The 11392-nt window shown below is 48.5% G+C and overlaps 1 protein-coding gene across 10 annotated transcripts in view; it reads left to right on the plus strand.

Annotated features, from left to right (window-relative positions):
• The first annotated feature begins 3801 nt into the window (after positions 1 to 3801).
• SMOC1 (SPARC related modular calcium binding 1) overlaps positions 3802 to 11392 on the plus strand; it is a 127412-nt gene continuing 119821 nt past the window's right edge. For 4 of the 10 annotated variants that reach the window (XM_083836831.1, XM_083836832.1, XM_083836836.1 and 1 more), the window contains exon 1: positions 3802 to 4185. In XM_083836831.1, coding sequence (XP_083692957.1) covers positions 4060 to 4185 — 126 coding nt within the window. In that variant the 5' untranslated portion in view covers positions 3802 to 4059. Of the gene's footprint in view, positions 4186 to 4358; positions 4637 to 9108; positions 10725 to 11392 lie in introns of those variants that run through there. The other 6 variants (XM_083836825.1, XM_083836829.1, XM_083836835.1 and 3 more) reach the window with 4 other exon arrangements.

The raw sequence follows: 11392 nt of genomic DNA on the forward strand, positions 1-11392 counted from the left end.
AGTTAATATGCTACCTAGAGAAAAGCCCCACACAAAATTTCTATATAAAGTATAATAAATAATGTGGTGGAGTCTAGATGGATTTAATGGAAAAAGACTTGCTGTCTTGTCGTATTTGTAGCAAAGCTTTTTGTTTAAGTATTGGTAAGCATTCTGCCAAGAGCTTCAAGGATGAAAAGCCCAATAGGACACTTACAGGGTTTCTGTTGCACTCAGGCATACAGGTAATTAGTTTTCATAAGAAACTGAGCCTCCTTTTTGCTGACATAATCCAGCAAGTCCACCCCAAGACATGCTAATAGCGGTGTGCCTCTACATCTTTAAATAGCGTGAACACTTTGCCCATGGCAGCAACTGTGCTGACAGTGGGATGGCACCGTGACATTGCCATGTGCTGTGACTTGAGTCCTTTCAAATCCAGGGACTTTCGATTTCCAGCCTTATTTGACCTAAGGGTCAAATTCAGTTTTCCCCACTATCCCCCAAGCTGGGGAAATGATGTTCTGCTTCAGTTTGGGGTGACTGCACAGACTCTTCTCCTGTGGCTGCTATTCCAGTCTGCACAGGGTCATGAGCGTGCTCAAGTGTGGTTCTTCAGTCTTTATTCTGGGCTGCCCTGAACTCACTTTTGGATGGAGATTTGGAGGTGTCAGCATAGTAGGAAAGGCTCTTTCACTGCTGTGGGTTCTCAGCAATCAAGGCCTGACAGGAATTGACAACTCTGATTGTTATTATTCAAACTATTAAACACACATAAAGTACAAGAAGATAGCTCTAAATTCTGCATCAGGTTACAGTTAACAACAAATCAAGCTCACAGCAAATCAGCCATATTCCTCTTTACTCCCTTTGTGACAAAAAAGGGAACTAAATCTAGGCCTGCTGCAGGAGTGATTGTAACATCCACTGACTTGAGAAAGAACCAGTAGCATTAATTTGGTCTATAAAAGCAATCAGCTCATATTTGGAGGCAGTGAATTATTCTTTATTGCAAGTGTGAGTAACAATTTCTGCTAAACCTGTAGGAGCTAAACTTCTCTGATGGAAGCAGCGGCAGGCAGATCCCGTGACGGTTCTGTTGTGGATGCCAATACTGTTCAAAACAGGACAGCAATCTCCTGAAACTTGTCCGAGGACAAGACAAGTAGAAGCAAAGGCAAATAATCACGGCAATCAAACGGTTCTCCCTGAACAGTTGTCAAGACCACCAATACATACGCCGTGTGCCATGGATTCGCGGCAACAAGATATTAATGGCAACAAGATATTAATCATCAACACCTATAGGCACATGTTGGGGTAAATCTCCAGAGGTGCAAGCTGTAGGCTGTATCTGCTGCACACAACAAGCCCCGACGATACTTGCTTCAGTGCTACCTCCAGCAGCATTGCACAGCTGAATTCATTACTGCTGGGCTTACATCTCGCTCGGAAGCATCCAAACGCCGGGCCTGGCGTATGAGTGCCTGGACATGAAGAACAACTTCGCTTCTAGTTCTGTGCCCCTCTCTCTTTGTAGTTTTCGGTTAATCACCCTGGGCAAGTTCTTTGCTGGTGAGACACCATCGACTGAAAGTGGCACTGTGCCAGCGCAGCGTTTGGCACTGCAGCCTCCGAGGGATGGCAGGGATTTACAGAAGAGCTCAAGGGAGGAGGTGAGGCACCAGTTCCTCTTGCCCTCGGACACTAGCCTCCTCTTGGCTCATCAGCATCTCGGCAGTGCCACTGGTGCCCAAGACAGGCACAGCCTGCTTGCCAAGAATCTGGAGAAAATTAATGGGCAATGCAGGGGCACAAAACTTTGTATGGGCAGTTTGCTTAATGAGATTTTTCTTTGAACACAACACACCAGTAAAGTGCACCTATACCAAAGGGAGCACCCGCTTAGCTGAAGAGTTAGGCATGAATTTTCAGCGGTGAATGTGATTCACCACTGAACACAGAGAATTATTCTCTCTGCTGGTGTCTCTACCATGTAACTGAATGTCCTTCTGATGGTTTTTGGGCTCAGTGCATCTGAGCAAGATTTAATGGTTGTGTGGCCAGGCTGTGGAGTCTCCTCTGGCCCAGTTATCACACTAATGCCATTACTTTTCGCAAAGAAAGTAGATGTCCTTACAGAGAAATAGCTGGCCATGGAAATATTGTTCAAGGGTGGAGTGGTACATGCTTGTGGTTATAAACAGCTTTGGCCATAAAGTAGTCAAAGCATTCAGCTACTGAGGATTTCTGACCCTCTCTGGGACTTCTGCTTGGTGTTAAGATGCTGATGGTGTCAAGGCCACGTAGGCATTGAAGTGTAGGCTTCTGGCATAGCTGGTACTCTCTGTTAGGGAACAGGAAAAAAATATATTTTTTCATGGAGGTAATGAGCGTTTATTTAGCAGAGAGGTCCTGGTATCCATGGGTTTATCTGTGGAAAATATACCAAAGGGATACAGCCACGCTTAAAGTGCAAATGTTAAAGAACACATGAAGGCATCACATGAAGTAGATCAGATGCAAAAAACTCCCCATGAAATTGGAGAGGGGATTGTAGACAAGTGAGATATTGTTATTCGGACTGGAATTTCATCAAGACTTAACTCCAAGGTGATGTGGTACTTTGGTGGTCGGATCCCCACCTCAACAAAAGTGAGCTAGATTCTGCCTGTCTTTCTGCAGGTGCCAGGTGTGCACTGGTATAACTTGTCCAACCTCAGCAGAGGCGATCCTGATGTACACAAGGACACTCATATAGATTTTCCAGCTCTCCCTCCCCGCCTCCCCTCAAGGTCTGTGCTCATATCATGTGGAATGGCAGCAGTTCAGGTGTAGATCAGAGAGACTTTGAAATGGAAAATCAGAGGATACCGCAGGCCATGCTGAAGAAGAGCTGGCAAAGTTTAGGACCGGGATAGCAGAGAGTGGTGAGGGTTAGGGCTAAGGTATATCAGTAGGCTTGTATGGGTTGCCGGGTTTGGAGCTCCGGAGAGATCTGCAAGCCAAGAATAATGAATACTGGCAGAGCTCCGTGTGAGTAACAAACGGCTCATACTGCCTAGGCTAATGACAAAATGTTACATACTGGCATTTTAAAATAAATACTTAAAAAAAAGAGAGAGAGAAGAAAAGAAAGATGAAAGCAACCGCTATAGCTAAACACCCTGCTTTGCTCTGATAAGATGCCAGAATTATATGACTTCTGCTGTGTAACAAGGTTCTCCATGTGGGCGTAGCAGCCCCTCCCCATACCTAGCGGATACACTCTAGGGAATTTTTACAAGTGTGAATATTGGCTCTTGTAAGGCCATTGAGTGCAGAAAGCCAAATATGCTGCATGAAGAAACTGCCTGTCGCGTGTTTTTCTGCACGAGCACGAGAAATGTCCCTCCGAAGGTTATTGCCGTTGTTGTGTGCACAGTGATGATGTGCGCTGCAATGAGTATCACTTTGTGAAGTGCAGGGTCTCTGCCCTGCAACCAGACCCATCAAAACGAGGGTCCCCAGGGCAGCCGGCAGGTGGGCAGAGGCTTGGCACTGCTCTCTGCCTCCACAGCCCGGGGTCTCCAGGCGCGGGCGGCTTCCCACACAGCGGTCCCACACGGGCTGGATGTCCCGAGGGAGACCCGCAGCGGGTCCCCCCGATCCCCGGGCGGCGGGGGAGCCCTCCCGGGGCCCGGCCGCCCCTCAGCTGTCACCGCGGGGCTGCGGGCCGGCCCCTCAGGTGCCGCGCCCCGCCGCCCGGAGCTCGGGGCCCGTCCCCGGCCGCCAACCTGCGGCGCCCGCCTCACGGCCGGCCGCGGGGCGGGGCGCGGGGGGGCTCCGCCGCCGCCCCGCCATTGGCCCGGTCCCGCGGCGGCTGCGCTGCCATGGGTGCGCGGCGCGGGGCGTGCGGGCCGGCCCCGCCCCGCCGGGCCGCGGCTTTATAACGGGCATCCCCATGGCCGAGGCGGGGAACCTGCTGCCGCGGGAGGGGCGCAGCCGAGCCCCGCCGGCCCGCACGCAGCCGCTCGCCGAGCCCCGCCGTCGTCCCCGTCCCGTTGCTGCCACCCCGCTGCCGCCGCCGCCGAGGGGACGATGCCGTCGCCGCCGCTGCTGCCCGCGGCCTGGCGCAGCGCCGGGGCTCGCCCGCTGCTGCTGGCGCTGCTGCTGCTGCCGGCGCATCTGCCCCAGGGCGGCGGGCACCGAGCCGCGGGGCCCCGGGTAAGTGAGCCCCGCTCCCCGCCGGGGCCGCCCCGCCGCCGGTGCGAGCCCCCCGGGGCTGGGCGCGGAAGGGCTCGGGCGGGCTCCGCGCTCCCGCACCGCTCGTTTTGTGCCCGGCGTGGCGATGGGGCTGGGTCCGCGCTCCCCGGGGGGGGGGGGGGGGGTTAACGGGGTGCCCGCAGTACGGCGAGGTGCCTCCGGCCCGGGCTGCTCCCTGCGGGAGGCTGGCTCCGTGCTTTTTTAATGTGACGATGCCTGACGCTTGCCGGGGCCGCTCGTTTCACTTAGCGGGCTGTTGCCGTGCTCCTGGGGGAGCCCAGCATCTCTTCTAAATATGGTCCTCCCAGTGCAGCACCGCCACGGACATCCGCCCGCAGGAGAGCCCTCGGGCACGGGGCAGCAGGCCGGTGGCTGCTCCGCAGGCAGTACTGCCACAGGGACGTGGTCCTGGGTAAGTGGGAAAGCTCGATCTCTGCAGGCGTGTTGGACGGGCTGACCGTGTGCGTTCTTGTCCCATCGGTCTGGACGTTATGAAATGTAGTGCTTAATTAGCTTCAACCGTGGTTAGGCAAGATCAGGAGCCTTCGGAATCCCGAGTCAGCCAGAATATAACAATAAGGGACTGGGGTGCAATGGTCTAGCTTTTAAATAGAGCTGCTATTTGACCATGATGGCTATTAAACGCTTCTCAGAGCTGTGGCTGCGCTGGTGTCCCTGTGTTCAGCTGCACCATGCAGCCTCTTTTATGGCCAGATGTGTAACAAGCAGCTATTAGAAAGTGGCAAATTAGATCTAGTGTGTGCCATAAATCCTTGGGGACCCGTTCTGGAGGATGGGGAACCGTAAGGGTGCTTATGCATCTATCTGTATGACCTGATACAGAGCCGAAAGCTCAAAGTTGGAGTGGTGCTGTATTGAGAGGAGCTTTGAGGTGATAACTAAGCATCTAGCTAGGTGACTAGGGCCCTGAATAAGCACTGGTATCTAAATGCTTTAATGAGGAGCAGTTGAAACAAAGAACAAAATGAAAAGTCCTATTGGCAGTGCATAATTGCACAATGAGCCTGTCTATCAAACAGTTTCCATATAGGCCACTTTCATACACTGTACTTTACAAGGCAGTTTAATTGGTCCCTGTGTTGTGTCATCTTTGGAATGGGAACTGCTTCAGGAGAGTGGAAAAACAAATACAAGGGGCTACTGATTTACTTACTGCTTGAAATCAGTGAACCAACTTTGGTATTATCCCCTTCATAACTGAGGAGAACGTCAGCTGAATTGAGCACCAATGCCTACAGTTCTGTACAAGGATCTGCCTTGATGTTTTACTTTATAAGCTTTTTAGGGGGAGGCCGTGGACTTCCAGGATGTTTCACAGGTGAAGCCTCTCTTCTCACCCACTAAGTGTCTTGCCTATGTGCACACAAAGATGGAGAACTTGGCCTACTCATTTGCAATCATGTTGATAGCCCCCGAGCTTCATCTCTGCTAGTGATTAGACATTGCCAGTAAGGCTGTTACTAGCGTAAAGATGTCATACTTCGAGCAAGAAAATTCTTAATTATTCCTAGTTTTTTTTTTTATGATGCCTACCACGTTACATCACTGTTTCTCATGTGGACTTGTGATCAAGACTATTTTCCCTTCAGGAACCCTCCCTGACCTGTGAGGTCAGTGTGGTAGTTCTGGGGACTAATCCTGTAGGCATTCAGTTGCTAGGTGTGATACGTACTCTTTCTCTTCTGTACGGTAAGCCCTAGAACTACAATGTGTGCAAGTTTGAATGCTTTTAAAGGCAAACAGTCGTTTTGAACCAGCCCTTCTCAATGAGTTTAAATGAGCAGCAATAATGCTTGAAACAAGTTCTTGATCTTTCTCTTTTGCATTTCCCTCTTACTATAGCAGTGTTGCTGCTAACCTAGGCAGCCAGCAGTGTCACTGAATGCATAAGCACAGAATTATGACTTGCAGAAAATGATGAACATATAAGGGCAGCACAGAGAATGGGTCGATCTGTATTTCTTGTGCCAATGCAGGATCAAACTTTCCGATGAAGTGAGATGATTGTGTGGATATCATGGTAAATTACAAGAGCAGGTGGTATCCACTGGACTGCTGAGGTACTTCTGGCTCTCAAAAGTTGTACAAAGCTTGATGTTTCTTCCTACAGTGAAACGGTGAGCAGTGACATGAAGCATTTGGGCTTGGCAAGTATCAGTGACCTATGGGCAACATCTGACTTTTGTATGTCTGCTGTGCCCACTGACAGTTAATAACTGTTCCAAGTAAAACTCCACAGTAAGTCTAATGTCTTGGGTGTCCTGGAAATAACTTGAAAGTCCAGGGCTATTATGATTTTTCTTCCTCACTTGACAGACTTGAAGAAATTGTCTGCTCTGTTATGGGATTGCTTGATCATTTGTACTCTTGCAGGTCTGAAGAGCACAGTGCAAGTGATCAGCTGACTACATTTGGAAAATGCCTGTCTGAAGAATGTTCCCATGTGGAAAAAGATAATCAGGCTTGACTTTCTATTCATATTCCCTTCCTTCATGCCTCTTTCTCTCTGCTGGCATGAAATCTGGAATTGTGTGACAAGTCTTGCCATTTCTCCTCCTTGACCCCACAGCTTGACTTGCAAAGACGGGGAGCTTGACTGGGCTGGCTCTTGCATCTGCTACTGTGTGATGAATTTGAGCAGTGCTCTCTCATGGCAGGTGAAATAGGTTGTGCCGCTAAGCCCTATTTTCCTCCATCTGGACAATGAATTGTGTCCTCTATCTTTCTAGTTCAGAAAGATATCTTTCTATACAGAAAGGCAGAGCTACGTTTCCTGTATGTCCCTTGCTTTTTGTGGCCAATTCCTGACCATCATGAATGTGCTCCATTAGTGGCTTAAAAAAAAAAAAAAAAAAAAAAGAAAACTAGAACAGGAAAATAGTGGGTGCTTGCAGAAGTATAACATGCCTGCAGCAGTCAAAAGCTGTCCTAGGAACAGGGTTGAATTTGTGGCAGACAAATTCAAATTCTGTATCCCCAGTGACTGAACAGGACTAAGAAATGGGAAGCGAGGGCACTCACTAAATTTTCGTCCTAGTTTCATGCATGGAAACGTGCCATATCCCTCCTTGAAAGGAATGCTGGTTGGAGGTAGGGGGAAACCTTCAATTTTAGTGCTGCTGTAAAGGGAAGGTAGTAGGCAATAAAACAGTGAAGGATCCAACAGGTTCCAAAGCATTAGCTGGAGTGGCACAGAACAATGCAAACTCCCTGCTGCAGCTGGTTACTAGCTAAAACCCCACATAAGGACCTCAGTAAAAAGTGCTGAAAAGGCTCTTGCAGCATTGCCATTCCCTCTGGAGGAGTAAGTAGCATGGCAGCTTGTGCTGAGGAGCCTGTATTGTGTTGTCTTCTCACTACAGTACCACCATTAGGGCTTTGCACAGCAGGTGTCTTTAGGTATGCTCTACTAAACCTACGGAGAATGTTTTCCACCATGGTAGGAAGAAATGAGAGAAGGACATACAATAAAAATACAAAGCAAAGAGCTATGTATAAAGGAGATCTAAAACACAAGAATGAAACTTAGAATGGGTTTTCAATAACTGAATTAGGGTGCTTGGTTTGAGCTTACATCATTGCATTGCAAGGGTCAAGGTATTACTTAACAGCTGAAGCATTTTAATGTTTCAGATATTCTTACTGTTGGAGGGATTTCCATTTTAATGAAGGAATAAGTACCCAAAGGCAAGTGCCTAGAGAAGTGTCCCCTAGCAGGACAGATTTGTTGTCTATGATGCATAGCTTTTGGTTATAGATACTCTGTTTTGGTTGGGTGGTAGTTTTTCTTGCCTAAGTAGGAATTGTAATTATGTATGGAGCTATAGCAATGTTTTTTCTTCCTGTCCTTGTTTGTACTTGGGTCTTTAATGTTAAATAGCTAAATTCCTTGCAAACTACCAGAGAAGCTGATCTGATGTGCTTTTTCATAAATTATGCAGCTGTGTTGAGGAACAGGATTCATGTGTGGAGAAGTATTAAAAATTACATTACAATATGTTACTATTAGAACAGTGAGTCCTGTTCTAACCAAGAAAGCACTGTAGGATACAATTTGTTCTGTGTAGTCTTAGTGTGTTTTAACTGCCTGAGCTTCTGAGTTGGCTTTAAGAATATTTCACTCATGTTAATTACCTCTGCTCCTAATGAAAGATTTCTGGCCAGCAAGAGACTTGGTACAGAGAAAGAAACTGCTTGTGTACTTCTGCTGGCACTGGTAGCAAGCTCTGTAGCTCTGGAACATCTGCAATGATAACCTCTTGGACAAGTTTTCAAGTTTCTAACGCTAGTCATGTGCTAAGGTAATCTTCACAACCATCAGTGCAGAGCAGATGCTTTCTTGGCTGCTTTTATTTCTAGATGGCCTGAAGCAATTGGTAAGATGACTGTAAACTTCATTTCAGTGGTACAGTAGTGCTGTAATATTAATACTGATGTTTAAATATCTTAGATGTTCTTATCCTGCCATCTAAAACTAATTGCGACATCACTTTGTCGGGGAAAAAAAACAACAAACAAACAAAAACCCATTTATCTCCTACTTGGCTGCTGAATCCCCAGTTCTTCTGAGACTCATATATCTGACAATACAGTTAAGTGTTATACAATAAACTTTATGCTGACATTAAAGGCTGAACACTGAGGCAGTACAGGTGAAACTGAAGCTAAGCCCTCAAGTCTGAGGGCTGCTGCACTGGCTGTAGGACTTAGCTGCCTGTGTGAAAACATGAGGGCTTCCTTTTGGGAGCCTCACTGGTGGCTTCCACACAGTCTCTCTGGTGACACAATGTCCAGGGACCTAGCAGTACAGCAGAGTTGCCCCAAGTTTAATGTGCACTGCTGATAGCTCACTGCTTTGTTCTCAAGTGAAGTTCAGGCAGAGAAGCAAAAGGTGTAACTTACACCTTGAGCTGTGAAGCTTTCTTTCTTGTTAGACTACATCTTTACTGTCACTGAACTGGTAGGATTGTAAGTCTTCTGTGCTTGTTTGTGAGAAGCTTTTCCATTCACTAGGTTTGTGCCCAAACGCTACAAGGCTACCATTGCTGTAACTGAATCACTTCTGTGCTGGAGCTTTCTGGGTAACGTGTGGTGTTGGTGTGAAATGTTTGCCTGCACAGAGAAATTACTGGGATCTGGGATGACAGTGTATGGAACTGTCTCCCTCTTCTGACAGGCTCACACTAGCAGTTGGTGTTTGAGGTCAGCAGCTTGTATGCGAAGCCTTCTGCATGCCGTGGCTTTCACTGCCAGTGTGTTCTGGCACTGAGGCCCTTCTGGTGGTGGCTGTGTGAGAATCAGCTCTGCCTTCTTTTCTGCAAGGCCTCATAGCTGTAGGAGAGAAACTGAAGGAAGGCATAACTAGTCACACCAGAGTGAAGCTTCCACTCAAAGCAGTGGAAATAACCACCTGCTGTACAAAGGAGTCCTTTTTTTGCATGGCCTTGCGTGGGCTATGGGCAGCTCTTCAGTCTGAGAGCAGTCAACCCAAGTCAGCTCCCTCAGGACCAGACCTTGCCTTGAAATTGGGCTCGTGACTCCTGTCAGGGGTTGCTCTTTCCTTAGCACAGTAGGCTCCTGATACAGCTTAGATCCCTCAGTAACACTGTAGATGGTGGTGGTTATATTCATGAGCATTTGAGAAGAATCATCCCCTCATTTGAGGGAAACGTTGCCTTGCATAGAGGCATTCATAAATGCTGCCTGTTCCACAATGGAAACAACAAACAAATGCTCTTGTGCTCCCCTACACAAAGTGCTCTGAGGGAGGCCTGTGCTAGCTGGGCATGAGCCCTACACACTGCAAGCACGTCCCTAAGAGGTAAGGAGGGGTAAGATGGAGGAAACCAGCTTTGGTGTGTGAAGCGATTTGCTGTAGTCTGCATGTGCCTTCCAGGGTAGCCTTAGTGTTGGTCTGCACCTGACTGGATGTTGTGAAGTCCAAGATTGCCAGGGGCAGCCAGGAGGGATGGGCCTCAGCCTGATGTCCCCCATGGCAGCTCCTCAGAGGCAGTGGTGCTTCTGTCTCCAGAGCAGGGGGTGTCGAAGCCTCCATAAGCCTGGAGCTCTTTGCGCTGTCAGTCTCTTCCCTGGTGGTCTCCCATCTGTAGCCTGCTTGGGAGGACGTGCTTGTCTGCTGGATTTGTGTGTTTTTGCCTCCCACTGCCTCATGGCTGAGCCAGCTGCTTTTGAGAGCCCACTGACAGGTGTTCTCACCTGGAGCAGCACGTAGCTGTGCAGTGGGGAATGAGGGGTAGGTGTGAAATGAGGGCAAACTTGGACCTTGAGGGGAAGCACCTGTGGCTAGAGATAGGGAAATACTGGTTACTGAAGGAACAGAGGCTATACCATTAAAGGTTGGCTTGGGTGTTTGTCAAGTAGAGTCTGGCAGCAAAGCCTAGACAAGCAACGCACCAGTGCTGCTGGCAGACTCTTCCATGCAGGTGGAGGAAGCTGTGGAGGAAGCCATGCAGGAACTGGTAAGTGTAGGCAGATAATTTGCTCTGCCATTGGTGTCCTGACTGAGTGATCACCTGGGCTGGAGCTGGAGTTCTACGGAGCAGCTACGGCCTCTGGATGAAGAACATGGATGAATGTGAGCAGGGCAGTACTTACGTGGGTAAGCACAACAGAGTACTGCACTGTTCATTAGTACAAACCAAAGCCATGTGCCATTGTTCTGTAAATTGGGTTGCCTTTTCCCCAAACATCTTGACTTTAGCTAGGGAGAAAGAAGCAGTCTGTTGGCATTCATCAGTCTTCCTGTGTGTAGGTTAGACTGAGACCATTGAGACTGGCTGAGTAGGCTACATGGCAGCATATTAGCTCTAAAGTTAAAATTCGATTTGCTGCTGGAAGAGCATTGGCCTGACGTAAGCTTTCCGTGTTCAGAGACTCATGGCAATGAATGTCACTTCCCTTTACCTTTCAGAGGGGAAGAAGCCTGCTGGTCTGCAACATGAGGCATTTGATTAAAGCTGGGAGTGGAGGGGTGTTAAAACGAAAAGGGTGAGTTTGGAAGTATCATAGGAAGTGGAAGGGGAAGGCACAAAGGAATAAGGAAGATGGGGAAGTAGGACAGATGAAATAGCTTTCTTTCCTGAGGTTTTTCTTGGCCACTGGTCTAGTTAATGACAGTTGGAATCCT

Source organism: Anser anser (assembly GCF_964211835.1).
Source record: "Anser anser genome assembly, chromosome: 5".
In the NCBI taxonomy this organism is placed as follows: Eukaryota; Metazoa; Chordata; class Aves; order Anseriformes; family Anatidae; genus Anser; species Anser anser.